General features: G+C 50.6%; 2 protein-coding genes across 4 annotated transcripts in view; one reads left to right on the forward strand and one right to left on the reverse strand.

Moving 5' to 3' along the window:
• Positions 1–17,491, forward strand: part of GOLGA1 (golgin A1) — a 47,227-nt gene extending 29,736 nt beyond the window's left edge. Inside the window, exons 13-24 of one of the 2 annotated variants that reach the window (XR_011144815.1) lie at positions 2,254–2,349; positions 3,189–3,338; positions 3,872–3,967; positions 8,360–8,449; positions 9,372–9,474; positions 9,578–9,729; positions 10,106–10,252; positions 13,524–13,583; positions 14,110–14,280; positions 14,826–14,912; positions 15,363–15,935; positions 16,285–17,491. Coding sequence is in view for 1 of the 2 variants with exons in the window: in XM_068969995.1 (XP_068826096.1) it covers positions 2,254–2,349; positions 3,189–3,338; positions 3,872–3,967; positions 8,360–8,449; positions 9,372–9,474; positions 9,578–9,729; positions 10,106–10,252; positions 13,524–13,583; positions 14,110–14,280; positions 14,826–14,912; positions 15,363–15,443 (1,233 nt within the window). In the remaining variant the exon portion in view is untranslated. Of the gene's footprint in view, positions 1–2,253; positions 2,350–3,188; positions 3,339–3,871; positions 3,968–8,359; positions 8,450–9,371; positions 9,475–9,577; positions 9,730–10,105; positions 10,253–13,523; positions 13,584–14,109; positions 14,281–14,825; positions 14,913–15,362 lie in introns of both variants that reach the window. The other variant, XM_068969995.1, reaches the window with a different exon arrangement.
• Positions 17,492–18,490: 999 nt separating this feature from the next.
• Positions 18,491–25,778, reverse strand: ARPC5L (actin related protein 2/3 complex subunit 5 like). Of its 2 annotated transcripts, none has more exons than XM_068976052.1 (4): positions 25,528–25,778; positions 21,359–21,431; positions 20,193–20,369; positions 18,491–19,028 (listed from the first exon to the last, which is right to left on the reverse strand). In XM_068976052.1, the coding sequence occupies exons 1-4, from the start codon at positions 25,674–25,676 to the stop codon at positions 18,966–18,968; spliced, it is 462 nt and encodes a 153-aa protein (XP_068832153.1). In that variant the 5' UTR covers positions 25,677–25,778; the 3' UTR covers positions 18,491–18,965. The 2 variants fall into 2 exon arrangements, with proteins under 2 accessions (XP_068832153.1, XP_068832150.1); XM_068976049.1 differs by having other exon boundaries at positions 21,359–21,440.
• Between the last annotated feature and the right edge of the window lie 1,284 nt (positions 25,779–27,062).

Consider the following 27,062-nt stretch of genomic DNA (forward strand, 5'->3'; position numbering starts at 1 on the left):
ACATTGTTTTCTGTGTGTGTTAATTTAGGTAAGTGATACTGCTGTACATGAATTCTCCTCGTTACTTTGCACTGCTCCATCTTCTGTGTCCACTTCATCGTTCTCACCTCCTGCTAGATATCCAGACTGCCGCCTTCTTTCTGTCACCGCAGATGACCCTGCAGTGAACATCCTCATTTCTGTTGCCTTAAGAAGGATAGTGAGTGTATGTGACTTAACGTGACTCGGTAGGACAGGAATGCTCCCAGAGGGCTGCCCAGGACGCGAGAGAGTTCCTATCGATGCATCTCTGTCTTTTCTAGCACTGGCATTTCTCAGCCTTTTCGTTTTCTTGCCAGTTTCACGAGTGTGAAGTGGTAGAAGTAGCAGGGGATCTCCGTGAGGCCTCGTATAAGAACACTAATCATGTTCATGAGGGCTCCACTCTCATGACCCAAGTACCTCCCAGGCACCTCACATGCTAACACCATCTCGTCAGATGTTAAGATTTCAACATAGGAATTGGGGGGTGCACAGATATTCAGGCCATAGCAAATGCTTAACTCATTTTTAAAGTCTTTCTTGTTTCTTGGTCAGTATTAATATATGTAAAGCTATATTTTTTCCTGACTACAGCTTTGTTAGCTTTATTGTAATTCAGCTCTATTTCTCAATCATCTTTTTTATTATGGTAAAATACACATAAATGTAAAATTTACCATTTCAACCATTTCTAGGTGTACAGTGGCATTAAGTACATTTATTTTTTGCATACCATCACCACCATCCATTCGTAGAACTTTTTCATCTTCTCAAACTATGACTGTGTGCCAATTAAAACAATAACTCCCCGTTCTCTCCTCTGTCCAGCTCCTGGTGCCCACAGTTCTACCTTCTATTTTTATGAATGTGATGACTCTAGATACCTCAAAAACTGGAATCATAGTTTTTGTCTTTTTGTGTCTGGCTTACTTCACTTAGCGTAATGTCTTCAAAGTGCATTCATGTTATAGCATATGTCAGAATTTCATTACTTTTTAAGACTGAACAAGCCTTTTTCAGACCTTGATTCCATTCTAGATACAGCATGTTATTTATCCATTCATTTGCCCATAGATGTTTCGGTTGTTTCCTCCTTGTGGCTATTGTGAATACTGTTGCAGTGAGTGTTAGTGTATGAACAAGGTTTTTGTGTGGGCTTATGCTCTCATTTCTTTTGGGCATATTCCTAGGAGTAGAGTTGCTGGGTCATATGATAACTCCATGCATAGCTTTTTGAGGATCTGAATCTTTCTTGAGTTCTGCCTGCAAACTGGAACTTGCATAGATATTTGCTAAATCCAGGAGTTTAAAAAGGCAAGTTTCAGTCCTGGCTCTGCACTGATAAAATTTGTGATCATGAGCAAATGACATAACTGTTTTCCTCTGTGGAAGTGCTCACACTGTTCTTGTGGGGTTGTTTCCATGAAAACTTACTTCTGAACATATATGAGGAACCGTGAGGCCTAAAAATATTCTTTTCTCATTTGGTACCTCCCTCTCCTTGACAAAGCTGCAACCTTCTATGTGCTTGTATTTTAATAATAAAGTTCCTCTAGGGAAGACCTGACTCAGCAAAATCTTTGTAGGAGAAATGGGCAAAGTCCGCTTGAGTCAGACAGAAAGATCATGCTGGAGGCCGAGTCTCGCTCAGCACTGGGTGCTGTGTCGTCCTGTACCCCCTGCGGGCCTCGTGTCCTGGGGCAGTGCCAGAGACACAGTCAGACTTGGTCGGCATGTGTGGAGCAAGGGAAACCTAAGTTTGTCTCACAGGCAATAATCCCACTTCTGGAAATGTATCCTAAGCAAGTGATTCAAACCAGATCAACAATATTTACGTGAAGATGCCAACTGCTGCCTCATTCTGTCTGCAAAACGGAAGACAGCTGAGTTACCTGGACAGTAGACAGCAGTTCAGGAAATTATACAACATCCTTGGAGGAAATAATCTAAGGTTTGAAGACTACATGGAAACATAGAAGGAAATTTGAGCACGGAGGAAAAATACACAGTTTTACTAGAATTGTATACAGAGTTGTAAAAAAAAAGTCAAAAAAATGAAACTGTGTTAGAATGATAGTACTTTATAATGGTTGACTTATGAGCATCTTTTTTTCTAATTAAAATTTTTTCTTTAGTGTACCTGCTTTGTGATTTAAATAAATTTGATTTTAAAAGCCATTTGTTATTACTCAGCTTGTTTTGAACAAAAGGATACTTCTCTTTCCCTCTTAGGTGAAAGAACTAGAGCAGAGCCTGCAGGCCTCTGAAGAGAAGCTGAAGCAGAGCAGTGACGTGGTGGCAGCTCAGGAAGCTCAAATTCAAGAGCTTGTAAGTGGTGATCATGCCTGCTGTGTTCTAGGCCCCTGATTCTTTCCTTTGTGCCCTTGAAGTCCCCAGACTCATTCCCAGCTCCTGGAATGGCATCTGGACCTTAGATACAGTTGTGGGCAGACAGGCAGTTGCAGAGAGAGGGAGTCAGGACCTGCTGGAGGGTCTGAGTTACCGGGAGAGGTGGTGACTGGCTAGTTCCCACCTAACAGCTGGCTGCAGGGCCCTGCGTAATTCTGGAACTGTTAAGTATTGTGTGACCACTGGTGGTCAAACCTCATCTTGCAGCTGGGGCTATGGAGAACAGCTCCAGGCCCTGGGGAGAAGACAGCAAGGGCTCAGCCCATAGTCACAGCCCCAGGTCGAGTATGGAGCTAGAAACTAGGAAGTGAAGACGTTTGTTGCCTCTTTCCCATATGTGTTTCCATTTAGTCCTGGCAGCAGACCTCAGAGCCGTGCACTGCTGTCCTCATTCACTAGAGGAAGCAGGCTCAGGAAGATGACCAGGCCACTAGCCCAGGGTCTCCCCGCTAGGAAATGGCCGAACCTGCACCCTCTGGAGGTCACAGCCCCTGCTCTTCATCCCTGTGTTGTGTGCCTCCCCAGGGAAGTGCCTCAGCCACAGAGGGCAGCACTGAGTAGAGTGAAGGAGGGCTGTGTCTTAGGACTGGTGCCCAGAGCTGTCCCCTAGCCCCAACTCCTGAGCAGGCCAAGGGACCTCAGTAGCACCCAGGCTGGAGAAGGTCAGAAAGGAGAGTTGTTTCTATAGGACACTCATCTTTGGAAGACAGGGTAGGGCCCGTGTCACCAGGAGTAGCTGTCCTCTGCTGCCCCCTCAGGCCGCCGTGAACACGGAGAGCAGCCGCGCCCAGCAGCAGGCCCTCGCGCTGGAGCAGCAGCGCACGGAGCAGATCCACGCGCTGGAGGCCCAGCTTGCAGGCCTGGGGAGAGCGCGGGTGGCCGACCTGACAGCCGCAGAGCGGGAGCTGGTGAGTGAGGGAAGGAAAGGGGCTGGGAGCACCCCGCTCACGCGCAGCCAGGCTGCCAGGCCATTTGACAGGAAGAAGACCAGCCTGCCTCTGAACTCGGGCACCACTTTTTAGAGGAATTTTTCTATTTTAACAGCACACCTGCTCATGAGACTGGTTGTAAAAAGACTGCTTTTTACGAAAACCCCAAGCAGATGGTTTTTCTTGAGCTGCACGTGGACTTCCTGACCAGTCCCATCAGCTGCTTTCCTGTCTTCCTAAAATGTGTACTGCCCATCCCTAATGGCTTCCGCCTTTCCCTGGCCTCCCTCCTTGTTCCATAGGCTTCAGAATTGAGTGCCTTAGTTCTTCTTGAGAGGAGAGTGTCAGGTGACTCTCCCTTTCTGATCCCAAACCCTGTCCTCCTGTCCCACCCCTGCAGTGGCAACAAAAGGGAAAGGGGCAGTTTTAAAGGTTACATGTCAAAGAGGCCTACACCCAGGGGAAATAGCGTAAAGACCTTTTCTTTTATGTATACTTTCCTCAATTTGCAGAGAAAGCTGGAGCAAGAAAATGCAGCCCTTAAAGAAAGTAAGAATGAATGTGAATGTTCTTTACAGCATCACCAGCTTGAGCTAAAGAAGCTGAAGGTATTTATCTAATTGTGTCAGTTTCACAAAGTCATGTCTAATTTCGGCAGTGCTGGGCCTCTGTTGCTGCATGTGGGCCGTCTCAAGTTTCGGTGAGTGATGGCTACTTGTCATTGCGGTGCAAGAGTCTCTCGTTGCAATGAGCTCTCCTGCTGCAGAGCGCAGGTTCTAGGTGTGCAGGCTCAGTAGTTGCAGCACATGGGTTCAGCCACTGTGCTGCGTGTGGAATCTTCCCAGACCAGGGATCAAACCCGCATCCCCTGCATTAGCAGGCAGATTCTTAACCACTGGACCATGAGGGAAGTCCAGGTGTCATGTCTTTATGTGTGCATTTGGAGTAGCCAAGGGAAGGTTCTATACTGTGAGTAGAGAAGGAGTGGAACTAGCATTTGTGGATGATAGGGGGTTGTCGAGGAGGCAACTGGAAGTTTTAAGCCGAGGGAACATGTGAGAAGTTTTAACAGGATTTCTCTGGCTCTGTATGAAGAATGCTCTGTAAAGGAGGCAAGTACAGAAGCAGGAAGACCTTTGAGGAGGCTTGTATATCGCTGTGCTTGCTCTGTTTAAGAATATAAAGGCAAAACTGAACATTTTAGCAGGGATTCAGAAATTATTATAAAAGACAGTAGTTTTGAAAAGGAGTCAAATAAGAATTTCAAAACTGAAAAGTGCAGTAGCTGAAAGTAAAAATGCAGTAGATTTCCCAGGGACCTGAGGAAACTTTCTGGAGGAACAGATATTTTCACTGTTAATTTTGGTATTGGTTTCATCATAATTCATCAGTTGTACACTTTAAATATGTGCAGTTTATTATTGTCAATTATACTTAAGTAAAGCTCCTAAAAAACAAATAATGAGCTTAACAGCAGATTGGAACTAAAGAGATAAGTCATGGGAGAAAGGGCAGAATGAAATGCAGGGAAAAAATGATAAAAGACAGGATACTGTGAGATGTTTTATCATGTGTCAGTGGAAGCTCAGAGGCAATGAAAAAAACTGAGAAGCATTAAAGAGATGATGGGTGAGAATTTTTCAGACTGATGAAAGCTGCCGAGTCACAGGGACAGGTATAAGAGTTCTTACAGATCCAAATAGCACAAGTTTTCAAATCCACACCCAGACACCGCATTGTAGTAGCACAGAAAGAAAAGCAACAAAACACAGAGAATTAGCTGGTAACAGACTTGCACTGAAGGAAGTACTGGGAGGAGAATTCTAGATGTGCAGAAGAGGTAAAGAGGGAGGAGCGAATGGATGGCAGGGCTTACTGCAAGTATGTGACCAGGAGGAAAATCTGATGCACAGCACATTGTTCACGGCCCAGCTAGGAGAGAAGAACCACCCCAGATATTTGAGTGAGAATTTATGTTCTAAGGTAGTTTCTTCTCCAGCGCTGAAACAGTTAAAAGATATCACAAAGGTAGCAACTGTAGGACTCAGCTTTCCAACTGTAGGACTAAGAGAAGAAAGTGAAGAAGTTGGAATTACTAAATTTAGGAATTAAGAGGAGCTCCACAGATTTGCCAGTCAGACCTCTGAAGAGGGGGCTCTGTACTGCAGTGGTGCTGGTGTGTGTGCCGGGCAATAGGGCCATGAATGAATTCAGCTGCAGGTGTCAGAAGACTGCAGAGTGGATGCAGCTGCTGTTTCAGGAAGAACTTGCTGCCAGGGCCAAGCTGCATTGCTCGCAGAAACTGCAATCTGACCAAAAGGAGCAGTCTTTTCCTCCCTCCTCCTGCATTCCAGTCTCCCTGGAGCTCCCCCTGTTGGCAGAGATGAGTATGTATCAGTATCTGAATATGGAGCCGGCTGGACCCGGAGGGAGAAACATGGTTTGCAGAATCCCAGGTTCAGCGTCTAAAAGCAGAATATGAAATGCTGGGTGTGGGCTGAGGCAGTAACTGAAAAACAGCACACACAGGCTTTTTCGGAGCGTGGTTAATTTTCAAATGTTTGGGTGAATTTTCTCAATGTCTTGGATTTCTGGCTTAATATCATTATGGTCAGATAATATTCTGAATGATTTCAGTGCTTGATATTTATTTAGACTTACTTTATGACCCAACCTATAGTCTATCTTGGTAAGTAACAGAATGCACTTGAAAAAATATATATAGTCCGCATTTAGGGAGGGCGTCCTCTAAGTGCGAGATAGGTCATATTGGTCAACAGTATTGTTCAGATTTCTGTAGGTCTTCTGCTTTTGTTTGTTTGTTTGTCTGTCTGCGGGTCTCATCACTTACTAGAGGGGTGCTGAATCTTCAGCTATGACCATGGATTTGTCTCTCTCTCCCTCTGTCAATCTTTGCTTCAGGTGTTTTGAAACACTGTTTTTAGGTGCACACTTTTTTTTTTTGGTATTGTTTGGACCCATATTTTTCAGAGCAGTCCTCTGGGAAAGTCATTTCCAGGGGCAGAGAACTGTGCATGTGGGTGGCCTGCTGACTTGCTCAGTGGCCCTGAGCTCAGCCTCAGCTCCTGGGTCATGTGTGTTTCTGTAGCACTAGCACAGACTTTAGAACCACGTGGATTCAGTTCTGGGTGCCACCCTGGCCCCTCACGAGCTGACCCTAGAGGGAATCTAGTTTCCTTTTTTCACACTGAAGGTGTTGACCCTTGACCTCAAGAGGATGATACTGTGAGGATAAAGCATGACCATGGATGAAAAGTGCCAGGTGCAGTTCCTGGCATGGAGGTGCTTTGAGCCTCTGCTTCCTGCCCTGACACGCTTTGCTGTTTTCTTGCTCACAGCCCGCCTCCTGTCCCTTAAGACAGCGTCAGTCATAGTGTCTCTCCTGAACTTCCCCAGAAAAGGCACCTGTAGACACAGGACGTTCTTGTCACCCATCCCAGCACCTGGGCCTGCAGGGCCAGGATCTCATAGCTCGGCTCAGCCTGAAACCCCTTGTTCTTTCTCCTGTGTCAGCAGAGCTTCTCCCATGCAGGGGATTGTCTGGGTTAGTTCAAGGTCCCACTGTCAGCCTCTTGAGTTGCAGCACCAATTTTCCTTCTCTACTAGAGGTGGACTCATGGAAAGTCAATTCAGACAGCTCCCTGGTAGAAGTCAGAAGGGACAGGCCGTGAGGTTGGCATCTCCCTCCATTCACCCCCTGGCTTGTGTAATTGGAAAAGGAGATTTCACAGGTGGAGCTGAGTAGTTCACAGAACCAGAAATACTTGTCCGACTAGAACATGGCCTCGGGTCTCCTCCTTGCTTGCCTCACCTGACTTACCCTGTCAGTCACCCAGCTTGTCCTTGTGTTCCTCCATGATGGTTGATAGGACATCACTTCAGCAACTCCACACTGATAACATTCCAACTTAGCAACCCCAGGGGAATGAAGACATGTCCCACTCAACTTTACCATACTAAAAATGGATTTTGATATAAAAAAGGATTTGATTGGTTCATCTTGGATGGCAGAGCCACCCTTGGACAAATTGATTTGGCCACAGGGATGAGGTACTATGATTGACCAGGCCTGAATAACATGCTTATTCCTATAGCCACAAAACGGGGGGCATCATTATTGGCAGCCCTACGAGAACCATGTGGAATTGCAGGGTGGGAGTGGGGAATAGCAGTGATGAGGCTCTTACCCCTGAAAGGGGTGATTGTGGGTAGATAGAAACAGCAGACATTCCTGACCCGTGTGCAGGCACCTGAGAAGTCATATTATTATTCATCTGGGGGTTGATCAGTGAGCCCGGCATCATGTCAGGGGAGAGGACTGATGTGTTTGTCAGGAAAGAGGCACAGTGATCTGGGAAAGGCCAGTGGAGCAGCCCTGCTTGAGGTAGAAAGGCCTGGGTGGTAGAGTGTAGCAGCCAGAGGCTTGGTTCTGAGCTCAGGCACTGGCTTAAAACCTGGCCCTGCCACCTACTCACTCTCAGACCTCATGCAAATTACATGACCTCTCAGAGTCTCCGTTTTCTTTCCTGTACTATGGATGATTTTGATGAATCTGACATTTGCTCTATTAAAATTTAGTAATTGCTTGTTATCATTTCTGTAATCAAATTGTTCCAGTCTGCTGCTCCGTTCACATGGGCCTGAGTCATCTGGTTCTGTGTTGATTTCATTAGAGCAGCTTTTCAAGTCTGGGTCCCCTAGCCTTTGGCCTGAGTACTGACTGGCGTGCTTAGGGGATGACAGCCCTCAGCGGTGTGCCTGTGCCCAGAGGGGTTAGTGGGCTGTGCACTGGGACAAATCTCACAGAGGAACGGAAGGCCGTGAGGCCAGAAGGTAGCCTGGGAACCTCGGGAGCAGGAGACACGCTTGTCTGTTCCTGTGAGACAGTCCTCTCTGTGGGCGTCACGTGATGTGTGCAGCAAAGAAAGTGGGAACTGCGTTTTGGGACGCAAATCTCCTACCCGTTTTCTGGATTGTAGGAGGAATGGAGCCAAAGAGAAATCGTGAGTGTGGCAGTGGCTCAAGCCCTGGAGGAGGTGCGGAAGCAGAGGGAAGAGCTGCAGCAGCAGGTAGGCCCCGTGGGATGCGACCCCCATCAGTCCCAGCCGGGACTGATCTACCTCCCGTCTCTTCGGAGCAGGGGGCGGACACAGGTCTAGGGATGCTTGGTTTCCCGATGTCTCTAGGAAGGTAGGAGAAACCGTTAGAAACCCTCCAGGCTTCCCTGGTGGTCCCGTGGTTAGGACCCTGTGCTTCCAGTGCGGGGGGCGTGGGCTTGACCGCTGGTCAGGGAACTGGATCCCACATGCCGTGTGGTGTGGCCAAAAAAAGACAGAAGGAAAGAAACCCTCACCCCATGGGATAACCTTTTAAAATTTTGATAGTTGGTTACTGTTATAAATGTTACCTGGAGGCAAGTCCACCCCCAGGTTCTGATTCTAGGAGGTGGGCCCCACTGGCTGTAGGCCCCAGAGACCACAGTTGAGCTTTCAGCCAGATGGGTGGGAGAAGCCGTCTTCTGAGGACAGGCTCAGGCTCAGGCCCAGGTCTGGGTAACTGGCTCTAAGGCTGTGGTAGGTTCTTAACAGGTCTGTTGGAGTTGCCTCTGAAAAGACCCTGTGATAATCACACCTTCATGAATACCACAACAGTGAAGTTGTGTGCATCCCGTGCTGGGCACATCACAGGCACGCAGGACATGAAGTTACAGTCCTGACAGCTTGTGGGAAGGCTGGGCATAATGGCCATGTCTGTGGTGGGCCCACTGCAGGCAGGGAGCCGTGGGGGCAGTTGCCCCTGTGCCTGCCAAAGAGAACTGACCTGTGCTTTTTTCTGTTAATAGTTGCAGAGGTTAGCTTGGGAAATGTTCTAGGCTGTGGCCTTCAGGGAGGGATTCATGGAGGACCCTGGGTAATGGAAAAGTGGAGACTCCTTTAAGAAAGACGTGATTGCTACTCCTAGCCTTCTCTCATGTTGGGTTTTCTCTCCAAGGCCGCTGACCTGACAGCCGTGGTGGGCGAGAAGGAGCAGAGTCTGCAGGAGAAAATGGAAGTGATTCTCCAGAAAGAGCAGGAGATTCTCCAGCTGAAGAAAGGTGAGGCCCCTGCCCCCGGCTGAGCCTTCTCGCCTGTTCTTGCTGGGGACCCCAGCCTGGAGGGGCCCAGGCAGGGTGCTCACTGCTCCTATGCCTGACCTAGGTCACGACTCTGCACTGCTGCAGACACACCAGCTGCAGAGCGAGCTGGAGGCCCTGCAGGGCCTGAGGGCCGAGGCCACGGCCACGCAGGAGGACCTGCTGAGGCTGACGGGCCAGGAGCGGCCCCTGGTGCTGTCAGCCAGCAAGCCCCATGTGAGTCCCACCTGAGCTGCTCAGGGTGTGGGGGCAGTGGGGGGCAGCATGTCACCAATGGGCGGAGGCAGTGGGCAGGCCTGGGGGGCGATGGGCAGCTTCGGGTTCTTCTTCAACAGGAGGGTACCTCCCTGACGAGGGATTTGTGAGCATTGAGGAGCCCATCTAATGTGACGACACCTGTCTGCGTTCAAGTGCTGAAGCCCTCCTTCCCAGCCGGCTCCTTGTGTGGGAGGTTGATTGCCGCCCAGAGGGCCCTGCGGGGATCTCCACAGTCTGGTTCCTGTTGGGTGCCTGGCGGACACATCAGTCGTCCCCTTTGCAGTGAGGTCGGTGGCTTAGCTTGACCATCACCTGTGCTGCCACCACCCTGTAGGTGACCTCGAGGGCCGGGCAAGACCCCGAGTACCAGCTTCCAGCTGTGGAGGGAATACCAAACGGAGAGATGGGGGCAGCCATGGATCTGGGGCAGCTACAGAAGGAAAAACAGGACTTGGAGCAGCAACTTCTAGAGAAAAATAAGGTGAGGATGCTCCCCACCTCAGCTGTTTATGTCTCCTTTCCCGTCTTTGTTCCTAAAACCCCCCAGTCCCTTGCTCAGGCTTTGTGCTGATGCCCCGGGCTCCTCTTGGGGGCGGCTTTGCTGCTGCTGCTGCTACTGCTAAGTCGCTTCAGTCGTGTCCGACTCTGTGCGACCCCATAGATGGCAGCCCACCAGGCTTCCCCGACCCTGGGATTCTCCAGGCAAGAACACTGGAGTGGGTTGCCATCTCCTTCTCCAATGCGTGAAAGAGAAAAGTGAAAGTGAAGTCGCTCAGTCGTGTCTGACTCTTAATGACCCCATGGACTGCAGCCCACCAGGCTCCTCCATCCATGGATTTTCCAGGCAAGAGTACTGGAGTGGGGTGCCATTGCCTTACCTCTTCCATTAAAAGGGCTTCCTCCTGATTCTTCTCTGCTTGCTTGCCTCGTGCATGGCCCTCTCGTTTCACACTCCCCAAGTCTTCTCCCAGCGCTGACTTGAGGTGGCATCCCGAGTGTCAGGGCTGGGGCAGTAGGAGGCCTCGGTGTCCCTGCCCCCTCTGCCCTCGCCAGCTGGTCCTAGCCAGTCCCCTGGCCTCTGTACCTTCTTCTCCAGCTGTGAAATGAGAGCGCTGATGCTTGCCTTGAAGCGGTTTGGGGGTTTTAGGGGGCGGGTATTGGGTGATGAAATGAAACTGTTAGTTTCCTGTAAATTTTCTGGTATTTGATAGAGGCTTAATAAATGTCATGATTCCACCCACCCTGCCTGGCCTCTGTACCTGTAAATGCAGGGGCTCATTTGAGCCTGGGTTTACTGTGTCCTGTGAAGTTAATGTATGGCCTGGTTAGTGCTCTGGCCTGAAATTCTGCCTGCAAATTGTGTGGTTGCTCTTTAACAAAGGAAAAGGTGTTCCTTCTTTCTCTTCCCCACCCCTGCCTCCCTCCCTCCCTGTCTTGCCTTTCCCCTCCCCAACACCCACTAATCTCTTGTGGGGAAATACAGGCGCGCATGCTGTGTGTCCCCAGGCCCTGCCCTCACTCAGCTTCTCCAGATCACACTCGCATCCTTGGCGATCTCACCCGTCCTGTGCGCTGCTGGCACCTTACCCCCGGCTTCAAGTCCAGACAGTGCCCGTGAACTCAAGACTTCTGTATCTACCATATTCCTCTGTGTCAGTGTCTGAAAGGCAGCTGAAACTGGAAACATTCAGAGCCAGACTTCAGACTGACCGCACTTTCTAGCATCTGCTGCCATCTTTCCTATCTCAGGAAATGGCCAGAACCTTGCAGCCATCCCTGGCCCTCTTGTTTCTCTCACAGCCAACGTCCAGATCATTAGAAAATCCCTCGGGCTCTCCCTTCAAACTGTACGCGAAATGAGCTGCTTCTCCTCCCACCCCTGCTGCCAACTGTGACCCAGTGACCACCCTGTCTTCCCAGGAGGACAGGAGTGGGCTTCTAACTGGTTCCCCTGTATTTGTCTTTTCCAGCTCTCTGATGACTCACTGTCCCCATAAAAGCCCAAGTCCTTACAGTGGCCGCAAAGCCTCAGTGGTCTGGCTCCTTACTGCCCTTCACCCCGCACCCTCTGAGTGGTCTGGCTCCTTACTGCCCTTCACCCGCACCCTCCGCTCCTGCTGCAGCAGCCTTGCCTTTCTGTGAAGCCCAAGCGCCCTCCCGCCTTCAGGCCCTTGCACTTGCTGAGCCTTCTGTCTGGAAGGCCCTCCCCAGTTCCCTGGCCTCTTCTGTGGTGTCATTTTCTCGATGAGGCTTCCCCTGCTGTTCTGCCAGCCCTCCCCACCAAAACTCATGTCCCCCCACCTTCCTCTTTTTCTCCAGCCTCTTATACCTTGTGATATACTGTAGATTTGCTGGTTAACTTTTTCCCTCCAGAGGGCAGACATTTTTTCTTCCTTTTTCTTCCTTTTTTTTTTGCTGTTTCCTCAGTCTCTAGGCCAGTGTAGAGACTCAGTATTTGTTGGGTAAATTAATGAATGAGTCAAAAACCTAGAAAATCAAGCAACATAAAATAGCAAGTGTACTTTTGGGGGAATGCCCAGCCTCATGGTCAACCGGAGAATACACAGTGAAACTGAATGTCACCCTTCTGTCAGCGAGGTTTTGGAGGCAGTGTACCGTGCTTCACGGGAGCTGGAGGCGCTTTCACATCCCCCAACCCAACCATCTTGTTCCCCTAGAGGACTGTGGATATACCACTCTTGAGAAAATGAAGCTTATTGCAGCTTTGTTTAAACATGGAAGCGCAGGGAACTCCCTGGCAGTCCAGTGGTTAGGACTCGGCGCGTTCACTGCCATGCCAGTGGATGCAGTCCCTGGTCAGGGAACTAAGATTCCACAGACCAGGCAGTGTGGTCAGAAAAAAAAAAAAGGAAATTTGGCTATATAAGACAACATGGGGCATCCCCTAGAATTACTGTCACATTAAAAGTTATTATTAGGAAAACTAAAGCTGTGGAAACACTGATAAATGCAAAATACTATTCAGAGTTCTAGCTATTCAGTGCAAGAATGGTGACATGGACTAGAAGTTCACAGGAAAAACTCTTTGATATGTTAGAGTTGTGAGGTTTTAGAGAAATTTTTGTTTAAAATTCTTCCCTGTATTGTTTATACAGTAAATGTTTTAATTGGAAAACAAAGTTCAGCCTTTCTAGTTATTAATGGAATGTGTAATAAATTATATTTAAGGCCTGTAATACTAATAATTAAACTCACCAAAAATAGGAAAATAAATGAAAGCTATAAAACCCAAAGTTGGTGGGTTATGCCAAAAAGCCATGATCTCTTACACTGTTCCAGATCAGCACTGAGAATTCTTAGGGTATTCCAGGAGATCAGTGGTAGTGGTGAGACCTGTTAAGTTTTGGCCCAGGTATCCTCCTTGGGGGTGATAGCACGTAAACATAATTCTGAAGGACAGAACGTACTGTGCAAAGGCATCTCGAGCTCTGCCACCTACAGGGGCAAGTGCCTGAAGCAGTCCTGAGGACCCAGGCCATGGTGGGGGCGGCACTGGGGCGGTGGCCCTGGCAGGGCCCAGAGAGCACGTGTGTGCAGAGCAGAAGCGGGTGGGGGAGAGAGGCGGCAGGTGTGTCATCAGCACGAGCCTCGCAGGAGACAGGGCAGGGGCGTCTGACAGGTGTATGGGGACCCAAGGGGTTTCTGTCTGTGCTGTGGTCCTTGGCACCTTAGAGATGGTGGAACGTGCATTTAATGGATGGCTTTCTGTTGGGGTGGGACTTTGATCACAGACCATAAAGCAGATGCAGCAAAGGATGCTGGAGCTCAAGAAGACTCTGCAAAAGGAGCTGGTGAGTGGCCCTGCTCCCCGCCACCCGAGCCCTGCTGGCTGCGTGGTCCTCCCCAGGGCCCTCGCTGCCTGAGGGTGCTCCCTTCCTGCCCGGAACCACAGACCTCTGGGAAGCCAGATGTGGGCTGGCGGGACAGTGGCCCTGCCAGCTTGACCGTGCTTCTGGAAAGTGGCTCTGTGAGCCCTGGCACAAGCCCTCCTTCTGTGAGCCAGTGAGGTCAGTGAGGCGGCGTGTGCAGCACACATGCGTGCGCAAGGCCAGGTCGGGTGCTCACCGCCCCAGGAGACGAGTCCTGAGCCAGATAAAGGAGATGGCTGGACTTCCCCATGGCCCTCGTGCCTCCTCCCAGCCAGCACCCTACCTTCTCAAGTGCTGGCGCTTCCTTCCCAGCTGAGCCCTCGTCACCCTGCTGTGTGCAGCGTGTGGCAAAGAGCTTCCGGTGATGACAGCCTAGGCCAGGTGACTTTCCCATGTCATTTTCAGACCTGTCTTGAAGGGCTCACTGTAGCATCTTTCGTTTTTTCAGAAAATCAGACCTGATAATGAGCTTTTTGAAGTCCGAGAGAAGCCTGGGCCTGAGATGTCAAACATGGCACCTTCAGTCACGAATAATGCTGACCTGACTGACGCTCGCGAGATCAACTTCGAGTACCTCAAACACGTGGTTTTAAAATTCATGTCCTGTCGCGAATCTGAGGTAAAGGGATTTTGAATTGCCCTTTGGGTAGTGAGTTCCACTCCCAGGCCTGCCTGGTTCATTGTCCGGGCTTCACCTGGCTTCCGACCAGTTCCATTTCTTTCTTCCTCTTCCACGAGCCACTTTGACCACAAGTGTGGACACTTAAGTCATGTCTCCAGCTGGCATTGACCCGCTGGTTGAGCAGCCCGCAGGGGACTCCAAGTAGGGAGCTGACTCCTGGGAGGAGATGTGGGTTGGATGCTGAGGCCAGAGTCCAGGGAGCTGCCTCTGCCCAGCGGTGCTGCCTCTGCCCAGCGGTCCTGCCTCCTGCCGAAGAGCAGGGAGCTGCTGTGGCTGTCCTGCTGATCTTGCCAGTCCCTGAGTAAGAGGGAGGGGAGAAGAGCCAGCAGCCCTCAGAATGCCCACCTCCACCCTCTGCGTGGTCCTTGCTGACCAAGCTGGGAGTGCCCAGAGGAGCAGGACCGGGAGATGGCTGCCAGTTGGCTGCTGGCCGCCTGCTAACTCCCACCGAGGCCCATGGCAGCCAAACTTATTTGTTTCAGGCTTTTCATCTTATAAAAGCTGTGTCAGTGTTGCTCAACTTTTCACAAGAGGAGGAGAACATGCTCAAAGAAACCCTGGAGTATAAGGTAGGGTTTCCTGGTCTGCTGTCTGCCTTCCAAAAACTAGTCAGTCATCCCAGCCCTGGCAGATGGGAGCAGTGCATGGCTGCCTTGTTAGCTTGGAAGGTGCCTCTGGATGATGAACTTGACTGGGGCAGTGTTGACTGAGAACCCGCTCTGTGCCCACAGGTCTCTGCTATATTTGACTAACAGGCCTGTGATAGCACTTTCATTGGTATCACTTCATCAACAGCCCCAGGTCTGGTTGGAACCCAGACTTTTTAAAAAAGTAAAAAATACTCATAAAGTACCTGCATAAAAGCTGTAATAGAAAACACTGAGCTGCTCCCAGCCAGAGTCAGGATGCGTGGAGGGCAGGAGGGGCCAGAAGGGCAGGATGGGAGGGGGCCTCTTTCAGCTCCTTCTGCACCCAGTCCTGGCTCCTCATCTCAGGAGCCTTTTTTGTTTCAAACACAGATGTCGTGGTTTGGGTCCAAGCCAGCTCCCAAGGGCAGCATCCGGCCGTCCATCTCCAACCCTCGGACACCGTGGTCCTAGATGGCACTACCCAGGGATGGGGGCTCCAAGGGCTGACACTTTTTCTGTGAAAAGAACACTGACACACCCCAGTCCTAGTGGGTTTTTAATCACTGTAACTGCAGTATTTTGTACAAGCGTCTGAACATTGTTTACAAGACTTAAGGCCCACTCCTACAGACTGATACGAATCTCAGGAGGTCGCTGATCCTGACATCCTGGTTTCCGGAGAGCCCTGGCACAACCCACATTGCCACAGTGCTGCTAAAATCCCAGCTCTGGCCAGCACCCACCTGCACCTGAATCCTCTTTCAACTTTAGCACTTAAAGCTGAAGCCCTCAGCCTGTGTCAGAGAGGAGGCAGCCAATCCATCATGTGGTGATGACGCTGGACAGACAGGCCTTCGACATGGTGCCCAGCAGGGCAGACCCACCTGCTTCTGCCACAAAGAGCCAACTCTGTGAGGCTGGCTTTTTTCAACTCCCTATCCCTGTTCGTATGTTTGGGTTCAGGTGAGTTAGAAGAGGCTTTTGAACACTTCCACCCAAGGAAACGTTATTTCACCTTGCTACTCAAACATCCTAGAACTTCAGATGTGTCCATCTCTAAGGTACTCTGGGGCCAGTGTGGATTAATGAATATGTGCACCTTTCTGACAGTATCTCATTTTACTGAAGAAAACTAGCAAATGTGTAAAAAGATTCTTAGTACCAAATACACTCAATTGCCTTTTTAATGAATGTACTTGTGGTGGATAGGTTGCTGGTAAACCATTTTAAACTATTTTTTATAGCTAAAGTTCCTCACTATTATAAACATGTCTTCTGTATTACAAAATCCATTTAACTTGTGTTCTTACAGGAAAATCAGAGCATCAAGAGGAAATGATTTCTAAGATGGGATCCTTGTCCCAGTCTGCCTCCCTCTGAAGCAGTGGTGGTGTCTCACTTGCTTAGATCTTAATTCTGTTGTTATGACACTGAGCAAATGCTAATCAATGTTTTCTACTGCTGAGGACAGTCTGCTGTATTCAAAGGAAGCCGCAGCTGCTCCTTGCCTCTCCCCAGCCTTGACCAAAATGTTGGAGGTGGACTGCCCTGTAAGTGGAGCCACCATCTCCCCATCACCGCATCCCCCCCACCCTGGATATTTAAGATGACACTACATTCACGTGTGGCGTCCAGGTGGCCCCTGCCTGGCTGCAGTACTTGATGACACACAGATGGCTCTGGAAGTGACTGATGAAAACTCGTATTCATCATCATTAAAGAAAAGGGAAATACTTGCCTTGGATAAGGCACACTTTCAGATCTAAAGGGAAACTGTATATTTATAGTTTGATGGAAGTTTTATTGGTTAAATGAAAAACTGAGTTAATAACTGGAGCTCCTAGATTTATCATCAGTTACCCAATGATGTTAGGTTTCTCAATTATGTTTAGGGCTAAAATATATATAAAATATATCTCACAGGAAAGCAAGGATATGCAGTTAACGTAAGACAGTTCCATGGCCCTCAAAGTACCAGGCAAGGGCAGCATTACCCACACCCAGCTCGGACTCTGCTGCCCAGTGACGCTTGTTACCTGCCTCCTCCTGCAGCTCCCCTGGCAGATGCGACCCGTGCCTAGGAGGCCGTTTCCCGTTATCTGGTGGGGACACAAACCAGGAGTCCCTTCTGTTCCATCATTTTGACAAGTAGGAAGTAGCTCTTCCAGCTAAAGAATTCCTTAAATTGGGTAGTTAGGGCTTGCCAGAGGCGATCCCAGCACAGCCGTGGGAGCCCCCACCAACTCTTCTGTGGCCTCTCCAGCCCTTGAGCTGGTCTCGCCGCCCCCCCACCCCCCACCCGCCAGCAGTTTTAGACACAGTTGTGGGGCCCCCTATTTGGTCTGTACTTGCACAGGGAGGATTTGTTCTGATTAGGCTTTCCTCCTGCATGTTGAATTTCCTTCAGCTTTAAGAGGAAGAGTGGAGTAAATACTCTTAAGTGATTTAATGCACTTTCACTTGTATAGAACATTCTGTGCTAGACAGTACATAGAGCCCTTTATATGAGCATCGGATCTTGATCTCACCCTCCATGTTGTAAATAGGGATCGTATTATCTAAAATTGCTGTAGAAAATTCATTTGTGGTGCAATACACTTTTGATTAAAGCCCTTCAACCCAGATGCAGTGCATTTTACTTGTCATCGGTTGGTGTGTCAGCATCTCCTTTTTGACTTGTTACAATTTAGTACATTGTGTCTTACTTGAAAACTTCAAGGCTAGCTTCAAGGACCTTAGAGCATTTGTCTTTCAGAAAGAACCTTCCCAGGTTAGGTTTGGGTGAGTAAATATATTTGTAATTTAATGAAGCCAGCAGCCTAGTCCTACCTCCCAGGAAGGGTGGGGGTTCTGCAGAGGAGTTGGGAGGATTGTCACTTTGGTCAACATCCATCTCCAAGGCCCGCATGACTGGGAAGAGCTTCAGGAATACGAATGGGGTCCTAACCCATAACAGAATGCAGACTACAGCTCCATGTGCTAAAAAGGAAACAAAAGCATCTGCTCTTCAGACAGGCCCACTGTCAGCAGTTACAGGGAACAAAATGTGCCTTGTCTGTGTACAGGCTTGTTCCTACCTGTTTGTCTCTTCCTCCTGTAAAGAAAACCCCTCAGCATCACAGTCTTCCTGGCGAACAGCCAAGCCCAGCGTCCGGAGGGGGTGATGGGCACACCTGAGCCCACTCCCAGGACTCCCAAGTGCAATCACACAAACTGAAGACTTTATTAAATAAGCTCCAAAACTACATACAAATCAGAGGAGTAAAAACAATAGTTATTCAGCAAAACATGTCTGTGTAGCAGCCAGCAGCACTGTGGCCCAGGCTCGAGGGACCGCTGCAGCCAGAGTGAGAACACCACGCTCGCTCCCGGGCAGCTCTGCAGGGAGTTTTGTCTGTCTACCCCTCCACGTCCGGTTTCCAGAACAGGCCACCTCTCATCCATGACCATCCCATTTATTTCCCGTTCCTTTTATACACATGAAACACACGGCAAGAGTATATACTAATAAGCCAAGAGCTTTATTGATGCAGCAGGCACTTTACAATGAACCCAAGAGAGCCCGCCTTCTCTGGGAGGTCGGGGTGTCTGTACAAACCCTCGGGGGTTTCCGCTTCAAAAAAAAAAACCTAGCTCTCCCTTTTACCGCAGCCCTTGGATCTGCACCTGCCCAAACCACCCCGCCCTCCTTTTAAACAGGCAGTGCACACAGGTACCCCGGACCAAGGCGGGCCAGCCACTCTGGTAGAGTCACAATGTCAGTTCTGCGTTACTCGTGGACAAAGGCATAGACTATCAGGTCCTGCAAAGGATTTATGAAAACAGTAAGACAATCTCTCCCTCCACCTTGAAAATAAAACACTTCAGCGGATGCAGGTCGTGAAATAGTTGACTTGGGAGTTCCGAGACAGGCGGCCCACTGTCAATCCCTTCTTCAACAGCCTGTGCATCCAAAATTCTTCTCGAGGTAACATGAGTCTCTCTCTCTTTTTTTTAAACAGTCTTTCTTGCTGTAAGAACTCTTATAATGGAGCCTAGTCCTCCTACTGCTAATGCCTGTAGGGGCAGCAAAAGAAAAGGTGTCAATTGAGACCTGGCTGGCCAAGGGGCTCCTAGCTTCTTGCCAGGGGAGACAGGACTACACTCCTGACCATGTCACAGATCTTCTGAAAAAAAAAGCATTCCTGCGAGAGCACAGAAGAGGTGTCAACAGGGCCTGCATTCGACGGATCGAGCCCTTTCCTGGAACAAAGGGTCCCCAAAAGCTGTTGGCTCTTTAAGGCAGGAGAACTGGGCTTGCAACACTGTCACCAAGCTCACAGAGCCCCCCAATTTCCCTTTGACAAGCTCACTGTATCCAGAAACAGCCCTAGGCCCTAAAACAGACACTAGCCCACTGTAGTGGAAATGTCCACAGGCTCATGCATCCGGCTGCCATGAAGGAACCAGAGAGCGTGGCCCCCAGACGACTCCAAGGGCTTTGCTCAGCTCCCAAGCACCATGGCCACCTCCATTACGAAGCCCAGCAGCTCACCTTCTGGCAAGGCAGGCAGAACACCCACCAGCAGGACCAAAGGCCACAATTCAGCCCAGGCCTGAGGCTGGCCACGTGACTGACCCCTCAGTTAAGGGCCACTCCCTTAGTACTCGGCAGAGCCTTTCATGAGGGACACTGGCTTGACAAGAGGTGGCCCTCCCTCCACCACCCCCCCCACCCCCCAACACCTTGTACTAAAACAAGCAAAGGACAGGCCCAGCTTTTCCAGCTTCAGGAGGATGAAGGTCCTATTAAGAGACTGCCAAGGTATCTACCACTGTTTCTGTGTGGCCTGGTGAGGTGAGGCTGGAGCAGGAAGCCCTCAGAGCTAACCGGAGGGCTCAGCCTGCATCTAAGGCCCAGGATCACCACCTCCGCCAGCCCAAAGAAAGTATGTCAAAGCCCTGCCACCAGCAAGCCTGCCTGAACCTCACCAGCCAAGTTACAGGCCCCAAGGCCTCCCCGGCACAAACTCGCAGCTAAAGCAATGGCAACGACCAGAGATGGTGGACCCCTACCAGTGCTTCCTTGGGAGAGGAAAGTGCTCAGATGTTCCAGGTTGCTTGAGGCGTGGCCCTCATTCTCAACGGCCTATCAGACCATCCTGTCTGTGTTTGGGACTGCCTGGCCTGTTGATCTGAACCCTGGGCTGGGGTGAGCCAGCGGGCAATGTGTTCACGTACCTTTTCATGCCACTGGAGTAACACTGCGCTGCTATTCTCTGTGGGCTTCTCAAACCCTTTATAAATGTACTTCATTAGCAAGTCAATGCCGTTTCTGTCCAGTGACTGCACAGCCTGCTCGATTTCGCTGCTCTTAAAGTTTGTAAGCACTTTCAGCACCACGCCCTGGGCCCGCTCCTACAGGGGAAAGAGAGAGGGAATGGGGTCTAGAGCCATGGCCCAGGCGTACCCACGTCCTGCACTGCAGGCTCTGCAACACCAAACCAAGTAGTCAGAACTCATTAGGAACACTGCCCAATTTCTAATTCATTTGCAATGCTTAAAAAAAAATTATATATATATATATATATATATATATATATATATATAGTGAAATTTTTTTTTTATTAAGTTTCAAAGTACCCCAAAGTATTCAAAGCCAATGATTTATTCCACTTATCTGAGGGGAAATAAGCAATTTACTGGGGAAAAGAATCACTATTTCTGATGACGCCAGCAAGGCCTTAAACTCAACTCCCATATTTAAAAAACAAACAACAAACCCCCCACATAGCAAAAAGCAAGTTTCCTTGGCTGTACCTTCTGTGCTCACTCCCAGTGGAACAAAGGGGCCACTCCCCTCCACTTTTGAGAGGTGCAGACATTGATTAAATCAAGATACCATCACAACACAGGAAAAACCCCAGCTCTAAAGAGACCCCTTTCCCGGACCAAATTTTAGATAGCCTCACTGATGAGATTTTAGGCAGCCTAACCGATGCGGTCTGCCCAAGTGTCTCATCTCACCTAGTTTTTAAGAGGCAGAAATCATAAAAGCACTGAAAATCCTTATGCAAATAAAGCCTATTCAATAGCTTATAAAAGCATAACCACTAAGTCCCATGAGGCAAGCTAATTTATAACTTTGTTCATCAGGAAGGGCTGGGCTGACTTCTCACCCCATGAGGCCTTGGGGAGGAATGAACGTTTCTTTGGGGAGTGTTTACTACAAACACTGACAGCTTTGGTGTCAGGGGCGCCAGGCAGCTTCTGAGGAAACACTGCCTGGAGCCAGCTCGCTTCCCTGATAGAGGTCCACTGATGAAGAGATGAGACACCTGCTGTCCAGAGCCCCGGGGAGCTCATGCCCTGGTCCCAACACCGCCCAGCAGCTCGACCCCCTTTACCTTCACGGCTTGATTCTTGGTGTTGACGGGAGAGTTCCGCAAGGCTGCGTGAAACGCCCGAAGCATGTCCCCTGTGCACTGGCGGTTAAGGACAACTCGCCTCAGCGTGTCCGCGCTTTTCTTAACAAACTCATTTCAGGAAGAGCTCAAGGGAGTAGTGACAAGTGCCATCTTATCCACATCCAGCCCCCACCCACTGTGGCTTCCCCGTGGGCACCACCTGTTTAGAGGGCAGTCTATAGCTCTCCTGAGCCACACGGAGGGCGGGAGGGGCACCTCTGCCAAGCCTCTCCTTCTGCGGCCCCTAACCTTCCCCTTCAAAGCAAGTTTGGACATGGACTCGCTCCCTCCCAGGAGGAGGAATGAAGTTGCTGCCCCAGCAGGGTGACTTGCAGCAATATCTGACAAAGCTGGTTGACACCTACTTGGCACCAGGCCCCGTATCTGCCCTGCTAGACCCTCATGACCACTGTGTGAGGTTATCATTTTCATCTTCTCATTCTCCAAAGGGAAGAACGAAGGCACAGATGGAGGTCCCTAAGTCTTAATCCAGTGTGTTAAACTATTAAAGAAATTAAGATGTGCTAAAACTTTTATCTTCCAAAACCTACCCAAGTCAGTGCGGTCCCAACGGAGGGAAACTTAACAATCTCAAAGAACCATCTGCCAAGGAAACGAACCAAGCTTCCCCTCCCTGTTCCCCAAACCTTAGCTGGAGTCCTGACACACTCTTTGCTGAGCTCTGAATATCCAGCACGCAAAAGAAAATTACAATCTGGGTTAGGTCCCTAAAGGTGACACCTATTTTAAACTGAATTACATCAGCTGACTTTCATTTCCTCATCCGAAACATCAGCTTCAGCCAAAAAGCTTCAAAAATAGAACAAGAGGTGGCTTCTGCCCAATCGGGTCTCTACTCCTGTTCATGCAGCGATACCCACGTGTGAACAGCCAGAACCTCCCGAGCAGAGCCGAGTGCCCAGTCTGCCCCCCTGTGGCCTCCATCTTGAGTGAGTTGGGCCCACACCCCCAAGGTGGAGCCCCCTAGCACCCTGCGGGGCTGTGGTCCACTCTCTCACACCCTGTACCTGTCAGCTTTGGAATCCTTTCTCCCAGCCAGGCGCGGGCCAGTCTGATTATCAGTCACTGATAAAACTTCTACTTCAGAACTCTTTGTGAATTTGGCATCCCAGAGCAGTAAGCAGAGTCCCAGTAAGCTTCAGAGGAGCGCAACTGGCACTCTCCACTAACCAAGCATGGCTGGGAAACAGTACTTCAGAAGATGAATAGGTAAGGGTACGGTAACCAGTCCACAGAGGCAAAAAGACCCATGGCCCTGGCGTTCATCTCTGCAGCATCCCTCTGCCTATCATTCACTGCAGTGTTGAAAGGTAGGGGCCTTCAGGAGCTGAGGCAACCAGGGAGCAGGGAGGAGCATGCCATCTATCAAGCTGGCCTCTGTCTAGGACAGCTTTAGGCCCTTCCAGAAAACCAGCCGTGGAAGCTGGGGAACGGTGCCCAGCTCCAGGTCTCCTCTAGATCAGGGTTTCTCAACCACAGCACTAATGACATTTTAGACCAGCTGACTGATGTGGGGTCTGTCCTGTGCATCTTACAATATTGAGCAGCACCTCTGGCCTCCACGGACTAGATTCTAGTCGCACACCCCACCACATACCAAACTGACAATCAAAGTATCTCCAAACATGGACAAATTTCCTCAGGGGGAGGAGACTGCACAATCACTCAAAACTCTGCTCTGGACAGATCCTCGCTTCAGAGGACCAGAAGGTGTCTCAGCAGGAAGAAAAGGAACCAAGTCTCAGATATGTGCCCAGGTGTTTTCACATGTCATCTCATTACTGCTAACAGTTCTTTGTGACAAGAATCATTATTCTGATTTTAAAGGCAATGAATCTAAGGCTCAGAGAAGGAAAATGACCTGCTCAAAGTCACAAAGCTAAGCTGTCCAGATGGCCTTCAAACCCAAGCATGCCTGAGTCCAAAGTCAAGCTCTTTCTACAACCCTCTGCAGCCACTCCCCCCCAGACCCAACTGACATGCCCAGGATGCTTGCTGTGGGTCCAGTACCATTCTGAAGCCTTCTGGGATGCTATCCAGTAATGCTCCCATGGAACCTGTAAGCCCAGCTTGGTTCTCCTTTTAACAAAGGAGGCTACCAAGGTTCAGAGAGGGTAACTGACCTACTCAAAGTCACACAGCTACAGCATGACTGAGTTGGGTCTGTGTGGGTGCACAGCCCATGCTCTATTTCATCCATGACTAGCTTCCCTGTAACAGAACCAGGATGGGCCTACTCCCTACATTCTCCCACTCCAATCAACCAACCCCTATCCCACTCCCCCCACCTCTGTTCCAAGACTCCTAGAAGCCTGCTCCACAGTTCAATAATCTAATCTAAATCCAATACCTGGCACACGGTAGGGACTCAGCAAATATTAGCTCCTTCCTCCTCCCTTCCTGGGCCCCGCTCAGTTCTCATTTGCTAACCTCTCTTTCCCAAATCCCAAAAGGTACACGCTCCATGGTAACAAGGTTTCTGACACTGCCATTAGTGGAGAAACTACCATCCCGGTGTGCTAAGCCTAGGCTTCCAAGCAGCCTCAAGGAACCTATCATGTCAGGAGCGTACCAAGAGGTGACCTTCAACAAGTCCCTGCAGCACTGGGACCAAGACAGCAGACCACCAGACCCCGCGCTCCCCTTCAGTGGATGATCTGGGCCACAGGTCTGATGCTGGAGTCCTTTTGCCAATACCTGCCCATGAGCCGGGTTCTGCACCACACTGCAGAATCAACCTTCCCTCATGGGGGCCGTTCTCATGACCCCACTTCACCAAGGGGGAAAGCGTGGTGATCCTGACGGGGCAGGAAATAACAAGCTCGAATCCCCACCTTTGAAAATACATTTCTGTTCAAACAAAGAAAAGCTGAAGATATTTGTTTCAAAGGCACATTGGAGGAACACTGCAGGACTCCTCCCAAAGGCAGTGAATGGGTTTGACTTCCCAAGCTGAGTCAACTGATAAAACACCCAGAACCTGATTTATATACAGTACAGCCTGAGCCTCCAACCCTGTCCTGGCCAGTAAGGGGGAGGTGGAGGCACTTCCTGTAACACCATTTGAATAAAGAAAAATCCTTCCTGTGAGAATAAGTCAGTTTCCTGTGCTCAAAGTGCTAAAGGACCAAGCAGGCTGTGACAACCACCTCTATTTTTAATCTTGTTTTCTAAATGCTTGTTTTCTGTGACCACAAAACAGTCATTTCCAATCGTGGGCTCTACTTTTACATCTCACTTTATGCTGCTTGGTTTTTCTTAGCTCTAAACAACTAGTTTTTTTCCACTGCTTCCTGCACAAGAAGGCTATCGGGGGGAGGGAGCCAAAACTCACTTGTTGAACGTGACTGAGACCACTGAGGTCCGAAACCCAATGGTCACAGTAAACTAAGAACAGGTGAGGAAGAGTGGCATTAAGCTGAAGGGTCAGAACGATTCTGAGGTGCGAGGTGAAATCTCAGACCTCAGGGCTGGACTAAAGCTGCAACCTTCGCTCCCCCTTGGGTCCTTTCTTCCCAAGAACTGCCATCTACCACCTATTTTCAAGTGGTGCTGCAATCCAGCCCGAAAGGACTGTGCCTGGGAGCCGCCCTGGCTGCTCAATTACTCAGCGGTGGCTCACCTTGGCCCCTCCCGCCGATCAAGCCCGAGTAAGGCCCCGTTTCCTGCATGAGAGAGATGGAGTGATCGGGAGCCCAGGCAAGCGCCAGCCTGAGGGGACGGAGGGAGGAAAAGAGGAGAGGCCTCCCGGGACAGTGAAGGGCCTGCGGGGCTGGAGGTCCGTCCGGCATGCTCTTGGGGCCGCCGAGCCAGCCAGCCCACCAGGATCCAGGAGCCGCGTGGGGCCGCACTGCTGAGGGAGGGTCCAGGGGCCCGGGACCAGAACAAGGGGAGTAGGGAGTTCCTGAAAGGGAACTGAGGATGCCTGCCCGAGGAGAGCCAGATCAGAAGGGAGTTGGGAGACTGACCTGGGGGGTCCGGGGATGAGAGGAGCGGAGAGGCCGGCCTGAGGGGCCAGAGCCAGGGATGAGTTAAGTAGGAAGGCCGGGCCACAGGGAAGCCCGGGCCGCCGCGCGGGGGAAGGATATTGCCGCAGGAGCCCGTCCACCTCGCTAGGGTCCGGGCCTGGCTCGCCCGCCGCCGCCGCCGCCTCCTCCTGCTCGTCCACGAATTTGTTCTCATCAAATTCATCGATGTCCACCCGACGGAAGCGCGAGGACAGCGTGTTCCGGGCCATGGCGGGGACGCAGCGCCCGCTGAACCGGCTATGCTCCGGAGCGGACCTCCACTCTACTCCGCTCAGAACCGGCTCCGGCTCGGGGGCGGGAAGCGGCAGCCCGGCACCTCCTCCACCTCCTCCGCGCGCAGCCGCTGCCGCCCGCCCACTTCCGGTTCTCGCCGGAACCGGAAGTTCTGGTGGGAGGGAGGGGTGGGGTGCGTCGCTTCGGGAAGCACTGAGGGACGGACCTGGAAGGCTAACCTGTGGACCATTGCGGAGCTAGTAATCTTCATGGAATCTCAGTTTCCCCTTCTGAGAAGCGGGCGGCCAGTCCTCCGCAGGCCCAGTACCTAGATGCCACAGCTGCGCTCTTCGGCTTTCCTCCTGCACCCGGGGAACCCCTGGCCCTGGAAGGGGCCGGGGCCGGCACAGTCGCGGATTCCGGGAGTCATCTCTGCCCAGACTGAGGGGGCACGGGGCCTCCAGAAGGAGCCCTGCTCTGCCTGTCGAGTGCTGGGCAGGCTTCTGGGAGAAGACAGCTTCGAGCTGAGGCCTGAGGGATGAGTAGTAGTTCTTATGTCCCGAGAGTGATGTTGAGTGGGAGAGCCTAAGTCTCGAATTTGAAGACTTTAGGACGCCACCGCACGGAGCTCAGAGGAGGTTGCATCTGACCTTATTGTTGTAGTGACCCTATTGTTAATGGACTGGGAGACTTTCAAGACGTTTAAAATGTATCGAGGGTGCTGACAAGACAGTGAAGACATTTAGATTTGAGTGCGGCGTCCCGCGTGTGTAGCAGTCTCCTTGACCCGCAGCGTAGAGGGCAGGGATAGAGGGATGACCCTGTGACCACCATCCTGGCAGGAAGAGGTCCTGGGGACTGAGAAATCTTGACTGGCTGGAAAGGCATATCCTGGAAGGAAAGGAATCCGGAGAATCTGAAGTGGGGGAAGTGAGGGTGGGGAGAAATAGGGCAGAGTCAAGGACAACTTTGTGGTGTCAAGATTAGGTGCCTGGGCTGTTGCTTGAGGGGCTCTTGCTCAGTTGTGTCCGACTCTTTGCGACGCCATGGACTATACAGTCTATGGAATTCTCCAGGCCAGAAGGGATAGGCTCCCACCCACTATCCCAGGGTAGCCTTTCCCTTCTCCAGGGGATCTTCTCAACCCAAGGCTCGAACCCAGGTTCTCCGCATTGCCTGGGGCCGAGGTGGAGGGGAAGCGGGGTGATTCTTTACCAGCTGAGCCACAAAGTGAAAGTGAAAGTCGCTCAGTTGTGTCCAGCTCTGCAACCCCATGGACTATACAGTCCACGGAATTCTCCAGGCCAGAATACTGGAGTGGGTAGCCTATCCCTTCTCCAGGAGATCTTCTTAACCCAGGGATCGAACCCGGGGTTTCCTGC

This window comes from Capricornis sumatraensis, chromosome 1, assembly GCF_032405125.1.
Source record: "Capricornis sumatraensis isolate serow.1 chromosome 1, serow.2, whole genome shotgun sequence".
NCBI lineage: Eukaryota > Metazoa > Chordata > Mammalia > Artiodactyla > Bovidae > Capricornis > Capricornis sumatraensis.